This window comes from Epargyreus clarus, unplaced genomic scaffold, assembly GCF_041222505.1.
Source record: "Epargyreus clarus isolate Ecla_fem2 unplaced genomic scaffold, WU_Ecla_fem_2.2 ptg000034l, whole genome shotgun sequence".
Classification (NCBI taxonomy): Eukaryota; Metazoa; Arthropoda; class Insecta; order Lepidoptera; family Hesperiidae; genus Epargyreus; species Epargyreus clarus.
The window spans coordinates 13,915,890-13,938,978 of record NW_027332239.1 but is presented as its reverse complement, the minus strand read 5'-3'; the positions used below and the strand labels follow the sequence as shown (position 1 = coordinate 13,938,978).

General features: G+C 36.5%; 1 protein-coding gene across 1 annotated transcript in view; it reads right to left on the bottom strand.

The window, feature by feature from the left end:
- Positions 1 to 1,533: 1,533 nt before the first annotated feature.
- LPCAT (lysophosphatidylcholine acyltransferase) overlaps positions 1,534 to 23,089 on the bottom strand; it is a 56,833-nt gene continuing 35,277 nt past the window's right edge. The window contains exons 4-11 of the mRNA XM_073091151.1: positions 14,281 to 14,393; positions 10,844 to 10,998; positions 10,221 to 10,358; positions 9,530 to 9,655; positions 8,263 to 8,401; positions 7,430 to 7,531; positions 6,632 to 6,773; positions 1,534 to 5,652 (exon numbers count right to left, since the gene is read on the bottom strand). Of these exons, the coding sequence (XP_072947252.1) occupies positions 5,567 to 5,652; positions 6,632 to 6,773; positions 7,430 to 7,531; positions 8,263 to 8,401; positions 9,530 to 9,655; positions 10,221 to 10,358; positions 10,844 to 10,998; positions 14,281 to 14,393 (1,001 nt within the window). The 3' untranslated portion in view covers positions 1,534 to 5,566. The remainder of the gene's footprint in view (positions 5,653 to 6,631; positions 6,774 to 7,429; positions 7,532 to 8,262; positions 8,402 to 9,529; positions 9,656 to 10,220; positions 10,359 to 10,843; positions 10,999 to 14,280; positions 14,394 to 23,089) is intronic.

Sequence of the window (23,089 nt, the reverse complement as noted above, 5' to 3'; positions counted from 1 at the left end):
CGGATTAAAGTAAGTTTCTATCACGCGGGCTTATTCCTGCATGATGTTCTGATTAGCATGCGTGCCACTTATACTCTTCCATTTTATACTGTTATCATAAAAGCATGCACGCGTGTATTCAAAAAACAATAGGATACGAGACATGCATACGGTTCAAAACCGCATTATTTTATTATGTAAGAGTAGCAGACGAGCATGCAGTCCACCTGATGGTAAGTGGCTACTGCCGCCTATGAACATCTGTAATCAATACCGATAGGATTAGATTTCGACCTGATATCGGCCACAGATGCGCCGCTACACTTTAAGACTAAGCTGGAACGCTTAGAAATTGTGTCTCCCTTCAAACGAGAACACAGCAGCGCTTAACACTGCTGTTATGAGGCAGAAATAGGTGTGACGGTGGTGCTGCCGGAGTCGAACCACAAAGGGTTCTACCACCTTCAAATTGTGCATGGAGGCACAAACCCGCGGACAGGAAAGGGACTTATAGTTCTATACAGAAAGGGCAATATGTCCTAAAATACTGAGGTTTAAAATTCAAGCTAGACTTACCTATAATCTAACTTAGCGAAATATTAAACTATATTTTATTTTTCCTATATTTTACTCAACCTATTCTAACTTACTACGTTTCTATAATACACATGTCTACAGCATATAAATCACATAATACTTAACATATTATAATAGATCAAATAATATCATCATACATTCATAAGTATAGTCTGCTAGTCCGCTCTGAAGTTATTGCGAGCAGGTGTAATCATACAATTTGTTATTGCGACTATATTAAGAGCGGACTAGCAGTTTTACGCGGACTATACATATCTAAAGAAATATACTTAAATTTTACAATTCTAATTATTTTTGTAAAATGTATAAGTAACACACAACACAAAATGCTAATTAATACGTATAGTGTACTCATAAACGCGGTATACCTACAGTCTGATTCATAATTATACTCTGATTCATAATTAGGTGTCCAAAATGTAAACAAAGGTGTTGACCTATCAAGAAAATACGTTAGAAATAGTAGTTTTTATTTTTGTCGATATTTAAGTATTACAACAATAATAAAATAATAATCTAAATAAATTAAGATTAATTCACATTTTCTTATATTTATATCACCTCAATTTCGTTCCATACAGTAATAATAATAAAAAACAAAGTTTTTGGTAGAAAATTAAAATGTTATAATGGTAACACAATCGGAATCCAAGACATTTCTTGTGCTAATTATGAATCAGACTATAGGTGTCCAAATTGTAAACAAAGAAATGTCACTGTCAAAATTAACAAGAAACAAAAACTTTAACAAACTCAACAAAAAACGAAAACTTTTACAACTATACGCAATTTAACAAACGCGCTATGAAAACGAGAAAACATTCGAGTCGATCACAATCACGAAAATGAGTAATAACAGCTACGAAACTTAAAAAGTGACGAAACAAGAAATGTTTAAATTCCGATTGTGTTACCATTATCACATTTTAATTTTGTACCATAAACTTTGTTTTTTATTATTTTTACGTCGTCAAAAATAAGAAACTACCATTTGAAACGTATTTTCTTGATAGGTCAACACCTTTGTTTACATTTTGGACACCTAATTATGAATCAGACTATAATTTTCTTTATGTTTATATATTTTCACGATAAAGTTGTTAGATCAACCAAATCGATACCTTCTAAACCATTAAGTGTGGCAAGGCATCCGTGATCAGTTTAGGTACATGGATCGATTATAGATATCCAGATGTCTTTTACCCAGATTGCTTCTAATCCATTTGTGCCTCAAAGCAAGCACTTCTATCAATTACAATTATTTCTATTTCTCTAAGTAAAATAAACATCTTAAGCAAAAGCAATATTTATTACTAATTACTAATTAATAAAATATTATTCTACTGAACCAGTGATAGCGTCTCCATTGCTTCTTACAACTACATCAACATTTTAATATCTAACGGGTAATTCATATGGTTTTCAATTTAAGCTAACGCTAATGAAAAACCACGTATCATGTGTACCCGTTACGTATTAAAATGTTTTATTTTTGCGATTATTTTATTCTAAAATCATATTTTTTTACAAATAATCGTAGATACTTAAAATTATCACATTCAAAATGGCGATTAAGCTCTATATTATATACAAGACGTCGCACCATCGACACCATTTTCAATCAGAATTGAACATAGATTGGTAAAGACAGAAAAGTTACAGTATGTTTTCTCATTTGTTTGTTAAGCAATTTTCGTTTTTGTTGGCAGCTTTAAGGTAGCTTCAGTTCTGTCAATACCATAATGTTCGAATCTTAAAATTATGATCAAAGTTTGAAAATTATGATCAAATTTAATTTTAAATAAAAATCCAACAAGAGCTGTATACGGTTTTAAATCGCGCTAACAAAGTTTTCTAAACATCTTGAATAATCATAAATTAACAGTACAATATGATAATAGAAAATAAAAAAATCGAAATGTATATTAACATTGTTGTTGTAATATTTTATTTATTTATATCCAATATTTAACAGGAAATTTTAAACAGTTATTTATTTCAATGACGCCGATGGTATGACACACAGACATATTCACAACTATCACTACATATTTTTTGAAGAACAGATTCACAAACCCTTTGTCTAAAGAAATATAGATCGCACCTTTAACATCAACGTGACTTAATTCAAAAATTTTTGAAAATGTATTCCTAAAATTACTTAAAGTGCAAACACAGTCGTACAACCAAATTCAAAGTCAGTATTTGAAGTGACTATATTTAATAGTGTATACGACCAACATGAGCTTGGTCGTACGACCAATTTATAAAATAATTTAAAGGAGCGACCTATATTAATCGTCTCATTGGAAATACTATAAGTGATGCATTGCAAAGTAAGCACGGCACGGCAATTACTATTTCAAAAATACTAAAACACTAATCGAAATGGTACGAAATGTCAGATCAAACTACAACTTTAGTCATATGCCTAGTGTTACAATACCAATTCTATAATGACGTCCACACAATTGCCAAGCCGTCACAAATTCGAACGTGTGGATGGATTTGACTACGTTTGTGTAGGTTTGCAAGCACTTGTGACATTTTTGATCTAGAAGTTTTCTACTTTTAGTGTCGTATGTCGATGCATCAATATTTTAGTGCATAGTTTGTAAGATTGCTAATTGTATTGCGAAATTACAATGATCCGATCTTCTTTTAGCCCGTTATTAATAATTAATCTACCCATTTTTGCTCACCAAACAGTAAAGATTGATAATTTTTAGTATAACTTAATTATTAACAGGGCGCAAGAGCCTCATATTAAGTACCAGACCCTTATATCGAAATTACCAACAAACTAATACAATAATAACAAATTAAATTAATAAAAACAAATAATACAATAACACATTCAAATAATATCTATAAACAACAATCTCTCATATTAATACTAAAATAAACGATTTACAATAAGAAACATAATCTCATTTACAATAATACTCCATTTGTAAAATACCTTTAACAATTATTTGTCATAAACAAAAATAAATAAGAAAATAACTAAAAAAAATTGCACAGAGCAAATAACAAACAGAAATGCTAGCCACAATTGATAAAGTTGAAATATTTGATAGGCGACCTGTTTGGGTGCACAGTCAGCCATGCAGAAAGGTCACAGGTTCGAGCTCCGGTTAGACAGACATTATATTTTTTTAACTCATAGGTTAGTATTTAAAACTGGCCGATAAATGAGTTTTTTTCCTTTCCATCGTAACTTAACAAAAGGAGATCCAACTATTGTTTTTTTTAATTATCGAGACAAATGATAAAAGAGACAATCTCCTCCTTCCTTAAGAATATATAAACACATATGTATTTATCCACAGATTGAAATCTCTTATCCAAATAACACAATTGTTTAAAAATTGTTAATTAATGCGGTCACTTCTATATTATAGCTTTTCTGTGGCAATAAAAAAATAAAAGGCCCTTATGAATGTCATTATAAATGACATAACATCGGAATTCCTTACCCGTTATAATTCATAAACAATACTGTAATGTGACTGAAAATAAATAAAATGAAAATAAAATAAAATTGTACTTCACATTCATACCCACAAAAGAGCGACTTTTTTTCATTAAATAAGAGTAGCAGACGAGCATGCAGTCCACCTGATGGTAAGTGGCTACTGCCGCCCATGGACATCTGTAATGAACACCAGATGGGATTAGATATTCCTACCTGAGGTCGGTCACAGATGCGCCGCTACCCCTGAGGACTAAGCTGGAATGTCTCGGAAGTCTGTCTCCCTTTCCACACCCTTCAAACCAGTACACAGCAACGATACACTGCTGTTATCAGGCTGGTGTGACAGTATAGTTACTTATGAACATTTACACCACCATCAATAAATCAAATCCTTCTCAATGGTTTGTTTTGTACATCAAATTAAACTTAAAACTAAAGTTTACTGTAAATATTAATGTCATTTATCAACTGGCATTCTATAATTTCATACAAAATGTGTTTGCACCGTTCTAAAATGTTTCATGCAATCATCATGAGGTGAATTAGAGTAAAAAGCAAGATAGAAAACTTATAAAGTATTTTCGCAACAGACTAAGTTTTGTTTCTTTTTTCCCAAAAAGACGCTGATTAAGACACAAAATACAATTTAAACTAATTCACAACAATTGCGTAGCAATTTGGTACAAACACAGTTTGTTCGAAACATCTAGAATTCGTTTCAACATAAATCGTTAAAACAAATTAATCTTACAACATAAATGAAACATATTCTTGTTATGTCTAACTTATCAGTGCTTAAATGCGGTAATCTCCAACATAAGTGTGCTAATTAGCTCCAACATAAGCTACTACATCATTGTTCGTCCAACATACCGACCGACAAAGTTCATATCAACATATAGTTTGCAAACTTACATCAAACGGATATTGGTCAACATAGACATCATAAATATACATTTTTATGTACTAACATAAAAAAATATATTTTTACATCAAACCAACATATCTTGTATACAAACTGAATTTAAACAAACATTTGAACTAACAAAATCACTTTACCAACATAGACATGACACAAACATATTGACCAACAAAATCTTTTCGAGTATGTTCTCCAACATAACATAACCAACATATGTACCAATATTTAGACCAACAAAACCTGCGTTTATATGTTGTCTAACATAACTGTGCATGTTACCAACATAACCGTGTATATTACCAACATAAACATGTATGTTAATCTTTTCGTGTACGTTCTCCAACATAATATAACTAACATATGTACCACTGTTACAACAAAATCTTGTACGTTTATATGTTACCAACATAAACATGTATGTTACCAACATAACCGTGTATATTACCAACATAAACATGTATGTTACCAACATAACCGTGTATATTACCAACATATATACCAATTACCGTACCAACATAGCGTGCACACAAACATAGTATCCAGCGCTAGGGCACATGACTACAGACGGTGGGGATGTGAACCTGGGACCCTCACTGAGCTTTCACCTTGTGCTGTGCTTCGCGTGAGAACAGGAAGCCGAACTCCGTGCGTTGCTGCGCGAACGAGATGAACTCATCTGAAATACAAGACGTGGGTTTAATAATGGGCCAAGTGCAACTCGAACTCGCACGGGAAGGTTCCGTACCACCGACATTTTCTTATTAACACGCTTTTATTAGCTTGGGACGTATGTAACGGAATCTTTGAACTTGATTTTTAACCACTTTGAACGATCCGATTTATTTAAAAATTTTAACACTTATGAAGAACCGATTATGAAGAAGACCTCATTGCGTTCGTCATGAATCAGGATTCACGATTTTCCTTGTGCGATATTAGCATGGTTTTTAGTTTTTAAACTATAATTATATTTTTGATGTGATAATAATACGTGATGTAACTGTAACATATAGGGGTAGCGCAAAATTAATCACCCTATTTTGTTTTTGAATAACTTTTGTAATAAATAAAAAAAGTAATTTTGAGTAATAGATCTCTTTTTTTATTCAGTACAAAAGTTATAAAAAAAATAGGGTGATTAATGTTGCGCTACCCTGTACATAACCCCTAAATCTACATAAGCAGCAGCACTTAAGACTGCTGTTATGAAGCAGAAGTTTAAGGATAGAACCTTTTGTGGTTTACTCCGGAAGCACCGGTTTATATAGATAAAGTATATACACACACACACACAGACACAAATAGTTGTGTCTAGGAACAGCAGTGTTAAGAGCTGCTGACCTTCTTTAAAGAGTGTGGTAAGGAAGACATACTTATCCATGTCATTTCGACTTAGTCCTCAGAGTAGTAAGGTATCTGTGGCCGAACTCAGGTAGCACTTTAATTTTATCTGGGGTTCATTACAAATGTCCAGTCGCAATAATAACCACTTACTATAAAGTGGACTGCATACTAGGTAAAGGTAAATAAAATAGAAATAGCAAATCTACTTCTATTTTATTTACCCTTCAGACCAGGATAAGGCAGTTCTATGTCATCTCTTCTTGGTCAAACCAAGGCCCGTAGATAGTGGCTCATACACCCTGAATCCTTACCATACGTGAGGTAGCCCTTCTCGTCCAGATCTGCCTGGCGGAAGGTATTGTGGGCTTCCTCCTGGCACAGCCCCAGGCAGCGGGACGCTATCTCCTCGAATGTGTTGATGTTAATGCGCCCGGTACCGTTCGGGTCGTAGATCTAAGGGTAAAAGTGAAAAGTTAATAGGCGTACTTGAGGTATTCCTACAGTTACATAATTGTACATACTAAAATCTACGGATGGCTACTTAAAATAACAAAAATGAAATTCGTAAATTATTTTAACGTGTCACAAAAGTAATATTATCAAAAATATATTAAAACACAATTTTTAATCTTACCATAATGGTCCGTCTCATTTATGAAGATGTTTTTTTATCAAAATGAAAAGTTATAAATTTATATTTAGGCTTTATCTTAAACTTTCGTACATTAAAACTAAAACGGGGCCCTTATAAGATCACTCACTTACGTCTTTATTTAATTTATGAATCTAATATGCTCAGAGCTTCAACAACAACCCATTACTGTCCCACTGCTGGGCTCCTCTCATTATTAGAAGGATTAGGCCATAGTCCACCGCGCTGGCCAAGTGCGTATTGGTAGACTTCACATACCTTTGAGATTTTTTTTTTTTATAAATCTCTCAGATATGCAGGTTTTCCTCACGATGTTTCCCTTCACCGTTTAGCAAGTGATAATTAATTTGTAATACGCCTGGGATTTGAACCTCGGACCCCTCGATCGAGAGACCGAGTTTCTTAACCACTAGGCTATCACTGCTCAGAGCTTAAAAATAGACAATGTGCGACTAACCTTAAATGCATATGAGAGCAGCGTGGATAGCGGTGCGTGCTGTAAGGACAGGAACGACGCACACAGGAGGTAGTCCGCTAGATTTGCCTCGCCAGACTCTCCCTGAAAGTAGATTACATTCATAATCGCTCATTACATTTTAGAACTCTGGGTCTGGGTGTTTATGTATTTGTCTATGTATATGTCCATGGCACCCACGACACAGGGAATCCTAGTGTGGGGCTGTGAGTGTAGAAAGCGTTTATTGTATAAAGAATTTTCAAACCTACTATAAATAACTTTTTTATTAACTTCGGAAGGTGGTTCAACTTCGAAGGCACCACCGCCTATTTCTGCTTAATATTTCCTTTTTATAGGATTAAGATTTTATAATATTGTAATTTTTATATTTTTTTTGGAAGTGGTAGAACCGTTTGTGGTTCGACTCCGGCGGCACCACCGCCACACCTATGTTTGCCTCATAACAGCAGCGTTAATGTGTGTCGGCTTGAATGGTGTAGTAAGGAAAACGTACTTTTCAGTGTTCCATTCCAGTTTAGTCCTCAGGGGTAGCGACGCATTTGTGGCCGACCTCAGACAGGAATATAATCCTATCTGGTCTGAGAATCGTCTACTATCTATTTTTCATACCCCTAAGTGATGAGGGTTGTTCACCTTTAATTTTTTTATTTATATGGCAACACAACGTTTGCCGGGTCAGCCAGTTATATAGACAATAACTTTTACATCACTTCAAATATTCACCTATCACATATCCATCTTCGATCTATATCTGAAATTCAGGTCTTAACCTACAACACCAATGTACATTACCAATCTCCGATTAGCCATACCTGTTCAAATATCTGGAAGAGTCGCTGCGAGTGCACATTGATGGGTATCCCCAGCCGCGCGGCGAACTGCTGCAGCGGCACTGCGCGCTGGATCCCACCACGAGCTGCTACATGCAGCTCCAGCTGGGACCGCTCCAACCTGCGACATGGGACAGTTAGGTTAGGTAAGACACCTAGCGGCCACGTGCAACTTCAGCTGGGACCGCTCCAACCTGGAACGTGGGACATACAGTAATGACTAGATATAGGGTGAAACAAGAGCCAACCAGCCTGGACCAAACAATTAATTAGAGACGATTTGCTATTGAAAATCAATTAGTTAGAGACGGCTTGCTATATAGTGAAACAAGAGCCAACTCGAGCCTGGGACAGGGCGGGCCATACCGTTAGTTAGAAACGACTTGCCATAGGGTAAAAGAAGCCAGCTGCTCAATCTTGGGACAGAATAAGCAATAGGATAAAACCAACTATATCAGTAGAAAGAGACTATTATTAAAATTAATTCACAATTTATTCTAATTGGGAGCAACTGGAAACATATTGTTGTATTCATTTTATCAGTAAATTGCTATGAGATGAGCCAAAGAGCTACGTTATTTGGATAGTAACTAGTAACCTTATTAAAATCATGGGCTTTACCATTTATAAAATAAAAGCTCCTACAATGCATCATCGTCAACCCGTCACTGTTCCAATGCTTGGCAAGGGCCTCCATTCAAAGATATAAGAAGGGTTTAATTTGAAATAGTCCAGTGAATTTTGAGTATTTTTTAAATGCTATCCAATATGTACATTTTATTTTACCGTTATAGTAAATTAATTACCCACTCCAATCTGATATGTTAATAGTTAATTGTATCAGGCGTTACTTTGCGGAAATCCATGCTATTAAGTTAAGATTAAAACTACTTCGCAACAATCCGCTACAAATATGTAATATGATGGTATATATTTTAAACCATGCAGTATGTACCACCCTCCCTCCCTCAAAAGATGCATGCAGATGCAAAAATTAAAAATATACACCACCATACATACCACCACCAACACGTGTTTCGCTCCAAAACGGAGCATCATCAGGGTAAGTTGACTCTACGACGGTTAATCGTTAAGTGACGCTGTCAACCTAATGTATGCCTTTATAAAAAATAAAAATTAATTTATAAAAAGGCCTTTATTTATATGAACACCATCATACATATTTGTAGCGGATTGTTGCGAAGTAATTTTAATCTTAACTTAATGATATGTTAATATTACAGCATACCCCAAATGTCCCCTCAGCTCGTTGATCTCCCTGGCGTGTGCGGCGTGCGGGACGCCGAGCTGCTTCGCCTTCGCGATCAGCCGGCAGTCGTCGTACGTGTAGTCCAGCACCGGGACGCCCAGAGCCCTGGAAGCACAACACAATAGTTTAACACTAGCTTTTACCAGAGATTTTTAACTATCCCTCGTGAACGATATTAATTCGGGATAAAAGTTACCCTATGTCGTTTTCTGAACTGACAACGTGTGTATTAAATTTCATGGCAATCTATTATGTAGTTACGTCATGAAACTGTAAAAAACAAACAATCAAGCAAGCACATTTTCAGTTGCATTTATAAAATATGTATTCGGATTCAGATAATCTCTTTGTGATAAGGAACTGATGGAATCGACAATGGAACAGCAGTGTTAAGCGCTTCTGTGTTCTGGTTTGAAAGGTGTGGTAAGGGAGTCATACTTATCCGAGACTTTCCAAACTTATTCCTTAGGGGTAGCAACACATCTGTAGCCAACCTCAGTAAAGGCTGTCTGTACCGCCATCACTTGACGAATAGCGGGAATCGCCACAAGGTCATTAATTTGATTGGATTTAGGTACCGAAACCGGCGCAACAACACATGCGACGAGCAACTTACTCCAATAAGAACTAGCATTAAAGTTTATTTCTTTAATATTGATAAACAACTCACTTAGCCATAACATCTCTCACGTTCCGCGCGTACAGCTTCGGATCCCGCCTCTCCGCCTCGCTGGGGTAGTACACGGGCAGGAACTCTATCTCGCACGAGCTGTGCACTTGCGTCAAAGTCAGCCAGAGCAGCTTTAGCCTGTGGAGATGGAGAATATATGTCTTATTTCGAAAGGTTTCGCAGGTAGGACCCTGATTTTTTGAAATTATATACGTGTACCAGACGAGCATGCAGTCCACCTGATGGACAGTGGCTACTGCCGCCCATGGACAATTGTAAACGCCAGATAGGATTTAGATATTCCTACCTGATGTCGGTCAATGATGCGCCGCTACTCTTCAGGACTAAGCTGGAACGCCTCAGAAAATTATGTCTCCCTTACCACACCCTTCAAACCAGAACACAATAGCGCTTAACACTGCTGTTAATAATCAGAAATAGGTGTGGCGGTGGTGCCGCCGGAGTGGAACCACAAAGGGTTCTACCAACGACACTACCGCCACCGTTCCTATGTTTGCAGAGCGTGGTAAAGAAGACAAATAAATTTCACAGGTACTCCACCTTGTTCTCTAATTTCTACATTTAAAGGGGTGTTATGATTTATAAAACAACAGTCCACTCACGCGCCAGGCCCCTCCCAGGTCCAGGTGACGGTGTCCCGCGAGTTCGGGTACCGGATGGTGACGGGCTGCACCGGCACGCCCGGGTAGAAGCCGCCCGGCTTGAACGTGATCAGGCAGGAGCGGTTCGTGCACGTGCCCTCGGGGAATATCAGCACCTGGAATCAATTTGTTGGAGCTCTGGATTTTTTTTGATCAAAAAATGTTAACGTCAAAAAAATATATAAAGTATGTAGTAATGTTTTTCGTGTTCTTCTCAGACAATCCTTTGATTCGATACTCATTATTATTAAATGGAGTTCATACATTTATTATGGGAGCGCCATCTTTGGGCATTCGGCATATTGTATTTAGAGTAATGTCATTAAGCTAATCATACATTTATCATCCAAGCTAATCGTGTTTGCAAAATTGCAGCTCAATCAGTTAGGTACATATACATACAAACAAGAAACTTTTAAAAATAAATTTAGGTCAAAGATACATGAAATCTACCAAACCACATTTGACAAGCATGGTACTACGGTACTATTGTACTGTACTAAACTTTTCGCATTATAAAATAAGAAGAAGTGTTGGTGATAAATCGATCATGCGTCCAAATAACAAGTCACTCAGTCAACTTTAATACCAAACTAAACTAATGTTTTATTATATTCTCAACTTAAATCTTTCAACAAACTTGTTACGGAACCCGCAGCGCTATACAAACTTGCACTTGACACATTTATTCCGAGCAGTCATGGACCATAAACCCTTAACAGCCCATTGGCACGCGGCCCCGTTATTCCGAGCAAATCATTAGGTACATTTTCTCTAGAAATTACCATACTCCGTACTTTTACAAATCTTATTCAATATTTGTACTACCGTGCTTCGAATATTCATTTGCATAATATTTCTGTTCAGTACGTATCATAAATAAAATATGACAAACCCAGTACAAAGAAGAATAGGCTTAAATGCACAGATATTTGTATTTATTTTGTACCCAATCTGTGCTTAAATGCCTATTTTGAAATCAGTTATTTAATAATTATTATTATTTATAATATAGGAGTAGCAGACGAGCATGCAGTCCACCTGATGCTAAGTGTCTACTGCACAGATGTGCCGCTACCCCTGAGGACTAAGCTGGAACGCCTCGGAAACGTCTGTCTCCCTTACCACACCCTTAAAACCGGAACACAGCAGCGCCTAACTCTGCTGTTATTAGGTAGAAATAGGTGTGGCGGTGGTGCCGCCGGAGTCGAACCACAGGGGGTTCTACCACCTTCAAAATCGACATTACTAAAAATACGATATACAAGATTTAAATTTAAATGGCTTTTATTCAAAATTGATTCATTTTGATTCGATTCGATCTGATCGAATTGACAAGACTAGCGAATTTTTAAGATCTATGCACAAACTAAAATTTTGGAATTTAGTACACGAAACACGAAAATAATAAGTGTATACAAACACCATTGGTCCTTCAAGCCGGATCATCCAATACCAGCTGTGTTTGCTCAGTGTATAAAAACAACTAATGTTGTGTAGTATGGGAAACATACTTTTCCGAGGCGTTCCAAATCAGGGCATCTGTGGCCGACCTCAGGTAGGAATATCTATTCCTATCTGGGGTTGATTACAGATGTCCACAGGCGACAGTAACCACTTACCATCAGGTGGATGCACTCCACGCTCGTCTGCTATTTTAAAAAATATATATTTTTCAACACCCATCCATTCACATATTACATACATACATAAGCATATCAAAGCTGTATTTCTCTCTATTCAAAACACATGAGCCTTTGTTGGTACAACGACGTAAAAGGGTTTTAAGCCCTCGGAACTTCACAGGTGCACTCTTAGGGAGTGGATAGGGCACAGAAAAGACATGAAGTAGAAAATGCAAAAGGTAGAAACTGAAAAGAGACGCAAAAAGCTTTGGAAGGATTATTTATTTGACATATCTTGTGTCATATTAAAAGTAGTAGTACTTCAGCGAGAATAAAAATAATAAAATTGACAGAAAATAATCATTATTTTACAAGGCTTATCTAAGACGGCAATTTTAGTTAGACGGAATTTAGAATTTTCTAGGCAATAATTGTCAAAGTATGGTAGACAAACATTGGTTAAGGTGGTTTATTAATGGGTATAAATTCAATGTACTCGTAAAGTACGCCACCCCACTTTATATCATATCTATAAACTTTTTAACATACATATTTTCCACATTTTATTTTTTAATGTCAATTATTCCCTTATAAAAAAATGTGAGCCGTCACGGGACGCCTGGCAGATGTGAAACATCGACATTATTTTGTAAAAGTAATATGCAGAAAAGAACATATTGTGATAGGAACTAAATATGTCATAATGATAAAATAAAATATTACGATTTTTTTCCAGATAACGATGACTATTTATTGAATAAACATTTATTTTCATGTGGGAGAGAATCGCACAGTCGATTGCGCATGGCGACGCGTCGCCACACCGAACACACTACTGCATATAGACTGTATATATATATACCACCGTATAGCGTGGCGACGCGTCGCCAGGGCATGCGTCGCCACGCCAGAAATCGGTTTTACGTGCGGCTATAGATGTTTCACATCAAAATGCTGTAAAATACAGCCAGACTAGTAAGGCAAAAATATAGAGGTTCAATATCTTGCTATTTGCCTCCTGGCAAAATAATAGGGGTTCTATTTCCCTACAGAACCCTAAAAAGGGATTTCGTGCCGTTAAGTGCGAACCGTGTAGTTCCCCACACCTGCGTTTACCCTCGCTATTCATTACACACGTTGAAACCTTTGTTGGCACAACGCGCTACGCCCTTTAGGAAATTTTCTTACCAGAAAATAAAATGGAGTTTTCTCTTTAATAAGACGAATCTATAATGTAAAAGCATACAAATTTGAATTAATTACACAAACAATGTTCATTTACACTATTCAAACTACATTTTAACTTATTTTGATTTACGACGGCTACAAATTTCTATCTGCCTTTTCTATTACCGTTCTTATATTGCAATACCTAATAATAGCATTTTTTATATTTTTTAGAAGTTTTGTCACTTTGTTTGCCTGCATGTTTGAAATCGCATCCAAACAAAACAACTCAACAATGGATTAACAATATATTATATATTTTATTACGTATTCCGTATATGGATATAACAATCAGTCTTTATTTCATTCAAATCTGTATAAACATATTACAATTTATAGTCGAAAGTAACTTGTCTAACATTGCATGACATTTTAGTTAGCCGCTGTGCTCCGTGAGCTTAATAGATGGCGCTGTACAATTGACGTTACATTCAGAGGCTACGCGAACGCGATTACAGGCACAGGTAATTTTCGGTGATATAACTTAATATCAGACAGCAAGATGCTAGTTTTCTTTACATATTATTATTAAGAGGTATAGCCTACCTGTGGCCAGTCCTCCTTCGACGTGGCCCTCTCTATGATCTCCTTGATAGTGTTCTGCCTGGAGTTGGGATCATCACGCCACACATACACCGGCTGGGTGTAGTTTATTAATTCTGCAATTAATCATTAATTGTAGTTAGAATTATAAAGTTCTGAGTACTGAGAACACAACCAGAGGCACTTGCCGTAAGCCTTGTGAGGTGATATGCTGAGACCAATTTAAGAGTACCAATTTAAAAGTAATGTAAATTAAACCAAACAAAAAATCGAAACTTGTCAATTTCTGCTAACTGTAGACATGGTAAAATTTCGATCTGTCCTAGGCAAAAATTATATGGATTGATTATGGTAAAGTATGCAATGTACATAATTGAAATTTAATTTATTTAAAATTGAGAGGCGGGTTAAAAAGTATAAGTAGGTTGTGTTTATAATATGTACGTATTATCTTTTAACTTATCTATTATCTATTTTGAGATACACAATTAAAAATAGAATAGGTTGTGAAAACAAAAAATAAAACATGCATTAACTACAGCTTAATACCATACATGCAATCATCCAATATCGAATATATGACAAGTCTTTATAAAGAATATTCAGTACTCATTTCAGCGGTATTCATTAAAGCTGAAAATTTAAAATTACAGCCGTCGAGCGCGTGGAGGCGTACAATGTTCGTGAAATTCAAACTTATCCGTACACATAATTACGACGAAACAATAGGCCTTTATATCCGTGCATATAGCATACTAGTTTTTGCCCGCGGCATCGCCCGCGTTTAAAAGAAAATAATATGACATACTAACATACATAAAACTGAAAATTCGTGCCTTCATTGCAACGAAAGTGGCACCATCTGGCGAAAATAGGTCGTACCAACTCTTCGTGGGCTCATGGACAACAACTATGCTAAAGATCATCACTTGATCTAATGCATAGTTTGCGATTCAATCCTTACTAATATCGATTAAAATAATCGATTTTTTTGGTCCAAAAGATTAATTCTCCGATTAATCGATCTTAGATTGCCATCCCTAGTTCCCGTGGGATTTTCGGGATAAAAACTATCCTATGTCCTTTCTCGGGTCTCAGACTATCTTTGTACAAAATTTCATTAAAATCGGTTCAGTGGTTTAGGCGTGAAGAAGAGACAACCAGACAGACAGACAGACAGAGTTACTTTCGGATGTATAATATTAATAAGGATGTTTAAACAAGTGAATACATTAATACCAAAATCAACACATTATTGTTAGGACACTAAAGTAAGCGATTCAACTATAAACGCGTAGTTACATAACCACCTATGTGGCTTATTTCGGATAGGATAAATTGATTTCTCTCTTTCTGCTTGGCGCGTCTTCGATCCCACTACCGGGAAAACCCCGAAACATACCCGATCACGCTTCCCAATTTGCCGTTATTGATAATCAATCTTTGATTTTTTTTATTACCAAAGATCGAAAAACAATGTGTAGGTTAAAGAAATTGTCATTATCGATCTTTTGTGACTAAAACATTGGGATTGATTATCAATAATGGGTGTTAGTAGAGAAAGACATTGGATAAACGGGAAACCCGCAATGCGCGACGAATGTTTTACATCTTTTTATACTTTGCGTTTCTGAAGTTAGTTAGTTATGACTAACATAACCATTCAGTTTTGAGCAGAATTGTCCCATTTTCAGTCACGGTGTGTCAAAGACAAATCGAGGACGCGAAAATGTCACTAAGGAATATTGTACATAGATGGATCTTTTTTCGCCGAAATTGCAAAAGTTGTCGCATTTAAAAGGGGAACTCTGATTAACAAAATCGTATTCTCCTCTGCAATGTGTATTGACATATTTATATCTATCGTAACAGCCGCGTAGCCGTGGCTACTGTAACTGTCAAAATATGTTCTTGTCTGCCACGGTCCGTGCTTGGCCCGTTTTTTGTAATATTAGAGTAGCAGACGAGCATGTAATCCACCTGATGGTAAGTGGCTACTGCCGCCCATGGACATCTATAATCAACGCCAGATGAGATTAGATTCCACGAGGTCGACAGCAGAAGCACCGCTGCCCGAGGACTAAGCTGGAACGCCTCGGAAAACTCTGTCTCCCTTACCACACCCTTCAAACCGGAACACAACAGCGCTTAATACTGCTGTTATTAGTCAGAAATAGGTACAGCGGTGGTGCCGCCGGAGTTGAACCACAGAGGGTTCTACTACCATCAAACTGTCCGAGATATAAAGTCACCATCCATTATCGTTTAAGCACAAAATGTATGGATAAAATGTTTAAGACTAAATACCCCAGCAGAGAAATAATAACAATACAATGTAAAAGACGATATCTCTTATAATTACCGAGTAACTTCATAAGGCTTTACCGTTTTGACGAAGCCATTATTCTTTTATAACATGGCAACATTAAGTGCAATTACTTTTATATTATCTGTCATCGTCTCGCGTTCCGAGTTCGCAATAAAATTTCTCTTTATTACTGCTGTGTACAGTGTACACACTGGCCCTTTGAATTGCGAGCGTCGCAAGGAATACAGGAATGTTTCTTTAAGATTGCAAGACTTGGGTATTTTACTGTAATTCTATATGTATGGAACCAATAGTATATGACAGATGTTTCGTTATGGAGAAGTTGAAAGTAAAGTCAGGCTGACAGGCAAGAAACCAAAGTCGTGAAACAGTAGGACTACCATGAGTTTACAAAAGTATTACTCGCTAGCGACTGCGTAAAATAAATGTATGAAAAATTGTACAGCGCCTCTGGTGGTTACTCGTAGAACTAAAATCCGTAGTGTGAGCCACTACGTAACTCGATACGTAAAAAACCTATCGAAATCAAATCGCTAGCGAATGTCATTATGATCTATTGCCATACAAATTCGGTCCCATGAGTCATTATTTGACAGACGTTGTCAAGAAATACCGTAACGATAGTAGTTATGTTATTCACTAGCAAAATGACAATAGTTTTCTATTTACCATTTCTATAGTGGCGTTTCTATGCCAACTCATGGTAATGCTACCGTATTTAAAAAAAAAGAATAAGTTATGGAGAAGCGGCGAAAAAACTCCATAACACACATCTTTTCATAAGTATTTCATACACAACAGTCATGACAACTTACGCCAGTGTAGCATATGGAGCTGGAGCTACTCAGATCACACAAGTTTATCAGTCGAATTATTTTATAATACCCGGTTGAATAAAGAGTTTGTTTGATAACCCGTTAAAAATTCCCACAGACTTTGGGTACAAAACAAATAAAAGTCTGTGATAATTTTATTATTATAACGAATTCAATTCCCCATAAAAGCTACCCCCTTCCCCATAACAGTTTATATTTAACAACTGCCAGTTTTTATTTATTTCTAATATTTAAATTAATATTATTACCAATACTATTCTTATCAAACAAAGGTAAAACTAATGTGTAAAATTACTTGTAAAACCTAATGTGAACGGGCCCTAAGGCTTAAGAAAGGCAGATAATAAACAAGACAAAACATTTGTTACAGGGAAAAGCACAAAAGAAGCCCGTGTTCAGCTTTTTAAGCCTGATTAATGGCTTTAGTAAGAAAAGCGTGGACAAAAAGCACCGCTATTGAGCGGTCACGTTCGGACGGCCTTTGTCAATGACGTTTACGTGATTTAAGCACGTTATTAATAATTAATCTATCTAACGTTGTGCCTGCCAACGATTGACATTTGTCAATTACTTCATACTAGACATTGTCAAATTTCGATCTAGTGTAGCTAAGAAATGGATAGATTGATTATTAATTATGGGCGTAAGTGATACTTTTACTTATCATTGAGGTCTTGTGGTCAGCCTTAGGAATTATCTTAGACAAAACTAAATTCCCAACAGAAGGCTAAAGATCTCCCTTAAAACGACATTCCGATAACGTTTAAATAGCACCCTTTATTGGACTAAATATATCTAAACTTTGACCACTACTCCCTCCACGAACTCCCAAAATAGTCCATCATAACTCCTCCATTCCGTACGATGATAGCAACCAGGACGCGTTACAATTTAGCTGTTAATAAAGCCATCAAACCGTCTTCAAACGTGCGCTCGATTAATCCCACCATCAATCAAACTAAAACGAACTTACCACCAATGTACCTATTTGAAATATACTTACCCATACGTGACTTCAAACCATCAAAACCCATCACCAATGACTACCCTAAGGTAATCCCTCCGCCAATCAAATCAATCAAACCCTAAACCAACTAACTACTTACCCACGCCATCCACATGATATCAACGGCACAATACATATAAGAAGCTATTATTCAACCGTTTGCATTCTACACCCATTACCAAACATGCCAACAGGTTATCCCTCCACGAATCACTGTCAAAGTCAACCACCACCAATTTACCTACTTCCAACATAGTTATCCATGCTCTCTTTCCTCACGATAACCGAGGACATGCGTGTTGCGTACACGATGCAGCTGTCCAGAAACGAGGAGTGCGGCGCTACCACCAGGATGGGGGCCTCCTTGCGGCTCGCCTGCCGCCCGCGCACGGTGATCGCCATCCCGCCAGCTAAATACGACAACTTCCCGATGAAACATATCAGCGGTTTCAACGACCTACAATGTGAACACATTCTCGAATTATTCATTTAGTTATTGTTACCACGCTTTTATTAGCTTGGGTTGTATGTATGTATGTATGTATGTATATAACGGAATCTTTGAACTAGATTTTTACCCACTTCGAACGGTCCGATTTATTTAAAATTTTGAAGAATTATCAAGAACCGATGACAATACACGATTTTAATAATTTTATCCCATTCTCCTCATCAGGATCGTCAGGAATCAGGATTAATGATTTTGCTTGTGCGATTTTAGCGTGGTTTTTAGTTTTCGTTATTTTTGTAGGTACATAAGATGTGTAGGCCAAAAGGACGGCAATTTGTCGCAACTAAGAAACTAGTCATGTCTGTTCACGTAGTATTGTTAAAGGTTAATTAACAACATTATAGAAGTTCATAAATTAAAATATACACAAAACACACATATCAAACGTACTCTTCTATTTATTCAACAATTACTTATATGACACAGAAATCATAACGCTGTATAGGCGTCGTTTTGAAATCTAGTTCTTATTTTGCGCGATCACCGACAAGATACGTATCGACCCTAGAATGAAGCGTACATTGAACTTTGGGTAAAGATCGTTATGAATTCAACAGAAGTTCTCAAGTATTAAGGCAATTTTTTTATTCCTAATAGCAAACCCACCCTAATCCTTAGTAACAACGCACTTGAAATCGGATGAGACTTGCATAGGTCTTATGCTATTTTGTAAGAGTTAGTCAAAGATTTCCATAGGTGCTCTACTTATTAAATACATATAATATTGAGTTTTTAAATACTACAAACGTTTTACACTCTTAACCATCTCAAATACCTATAATACATAAAAAGAGACGAAATTTATGAGTAAGCTTATTCATTCGTAATACATGACAGCTTTATAAACGTACGTACGTGGTTCGCACGTCATAAAACCGCACCTCACATTTGGTACAGTGAGCGACGAACAAGGTAAGAATGAAGATGAGGATTTTAAAATCATATTTATTTATCTCATCATCATGTATTACTGATAATATAATTGCTACAAAGAGAGAAATTTTTCGATAATTAATAATTAATTATAATTGTTTATTTATAATTTCGTAGTTTTCAACAGGGTACAAGAACTATATTTTAGGGTGTTATACAAACTAAAATTTCTATATTCATATTTTTTCTAGAGAGTAATAATGAGACATAATACATTCATACACTCTAAAAACATTACACTCCACTGTAGTTTCACTATACAACGAAGCTATATGACCACAATGATCGCGAATTTGTTTAAAACTAAGACGAGTTTTACATTCTCCTATTAAACAAAATTAAAGTAAAAATCAATCAATCAAAATTATTCATATAACATTTGTATGTACGTGCGTTTGTTTTTACTAAGAACATAAGCACAAATAATCCAACCACTCCAACGTCAATAACCGCAAAGCAGACATACAAACTTGCGTTCCACACTGTTCCCGCTTTCACTCAATTCTGTTTACACCGCGCTCAATAGAACGTAAACACTTAGTTTTATCCCTCCAATCCCACCGGCGGGAAAACTCGAACCGTTCCGCCCACAGAATGTAATCGATTAGAAATGCTATGCAGTTAATCAATTATTGTAATTGTAAAAGTCACATAATTAAAACCGCTTTCTTTTGTTTTGAAACCGCTAGGCTTTTATTTTGAACTTTTAATAAAAAAAAGGTCAAGATTTATCGTTTTGTTGTAAACCTATTTTAATATTTAACTAATCAAGTAATATTGTAATCACAGACCATAAAATAATATATTTTAAAAGTTTATCCTTAAATATTCGATTACATTGATGTTTTGGTCGGCAGTGCTAAAAATTTTCTATTCATGCCAAAAATCTAATGTTTATCGTCTTCTCTCGCGGTCAGTGCTCGTTGACAAAACTTGTTTTTATCCCTCGGGAAGGATATATTTTCAGGATAAAAGGTACCATATGTCCTTTTCTGGACCCCTGACAACGTGTCTACAAAACTTTAAGACAATCGGTTTGTTAACTAAGACGTGAAAGCGTGGCAAGCAAACAAAGAAACACACTTTCGCATTTATAATATTACACTAGAATGTCTTTAGTAACTGAAATTTGGAAACACAAATTGTGTTTATCGCGTGCGATATTTCTACATCATTACTACTCTATAGTTCACACCTTTACATAAATATTCACCGTCATTTTCCTATAATTACTAGCTGACCCGGCAAACGTTGTGTTGCCATATCAATAAAAAAAATATTAAGGGTGAACAACCCTTATCACTTAGGGGTATGAAAAATAGATAGTAGCCGATTCTCAGACCTACTGAAAATGCATATAAATTTGGTGGAAATCTGTAAAGCCGTTTCGGAGGAGTATGGTTTATCGCGTGCCATTTCTACATCATTACTACTCTATGGTTCAGACCATTAAATATTTATATTTATCGTTATTTTCCTAGAATTATTTTTGAACAAACTTTCAATTTTACTGAGCAAATAGGTGCATGATTTTTATATCACGATCTTAAAGATTTAATGAAACACATTAAAATATTTTATTAAATACTCTCTCTTTAGGTACTAAAAATTAATACTAAAAGCTATAAACTAAGCATATAAATCTAATTATGAATGGAAATTAAATATTAATTCGAGTTTATGAAGACCTTTCTCTTTCAAACAGATCGTTTAGTATTATTTCTAGATATTTGAAGATCTTTTTTTTGATAGAAAATTGTTAAATATTTCCAACAAAAAATAGCCTTAATTGCATTAATGTAGATTAAAATACTTTATTAAATTCATTTAATGCAAAGGCAGTGAAACGGTCCAAAACCTTGGAATATCTAAAGTTCTAATGTAACCAAATATCACAAAAACCTTCGCCGTATAACGCCACGAGCAAATTTTTTTTTACCAGTTTACGTCTTTATCAAAGAAGTCATCAGTTATTCGTTTAACTGCAGAGGGCGGTCCTCCCAAAGTGACCCCCGTGGCGGAACAGTCACCGTGTGTCCATTTTGAAGGTGGTGAAGGTAGTGGCGGTGGTGCCGCCGGAGTCGAACCACAGAGGGGGTTCGACTCCGGCGACACCACCGCCACACCTATCTCTGTTTAACTACAGCAGTGTTACGCGCTGCTGTGATCTGGTTTGAAGGTTAGTTTTATACAAAGACACTCAAGTGTATAAGTTTAGTACTTATAATGATTTTTTACAAGTTACCGTCGTTATCAAAGAAGTCATCAGTTATTCGTTTTTAACTGCAAATGGCAGGTGACCCGCGTGGCGGAACGGTCACCGTCAAATTTTGAAGGTGATAGAACCCAAGTCACATTGTCTCCATCTGTCCATTTTGAAGATTGTAGAACCGTGTGGCTCGAGTGCGACGGCACCACCGCCTTTCAGCCTAATTAAAGCAGTGTCAACGTTGCTGGGTTCTGGTGTAAAGAGTGTGGGAAGTAAGGGAAGTAAGTAGAGTAAGAAGTTGAAGAGAGTTGGTAGAACCCTTTATGGTTCGACTCCGGCGGCACCACCGCCACACCTATTTCTACCTAATAACAGCAGTGTTAGGCGCTGCTGTGTTCCGGTTTGAAGGGTGTGGTAAGGGAGACAAACTTTTCCGAGGCGTTCCACCTTAGTCCTCAGGGGTAGCGGCGCATCTGTGGCCGACCTCGGGTGGGAATATCTAATCCTATCTGGGGTTGATTACTGATGTCCATGGGCGGCAGTAGCCACTTACCATCAGGTGGACTGTATGTTCGTTTGCTACTCTTATATATTATAAAAAAAAAGAGAAACATACTTTTCCTCGATTCCAGCTTAGTCTTCAGAGGTAGCGGCGCATCTATGGCCGACCTCAGGTAAGAATATCTAATCCTATTTGAAGTTGATTACAGATATCGATTTACGCAGTAGCCACTTACCATCACTTGGAGTGCATGCTCGTCTTTTTTATGTTTAAACCTGACGATAAAGCAGACGTGCTACCTGATGGAAAGTAGTTAACGTCGCCTATGGACATTTGCAACACCAGAGGAGTCGCCAATGCATCGCCGGCTTTGAAGGAGAGCTCTTTTTGCACCTTTTTTGAAGAGCCCCATGTCATAGCGCTCCCGGAATACCTCAGAAGGAAGTTCATTCCACATCTTGCACGTCCGTGGCAAGAACATCCGTG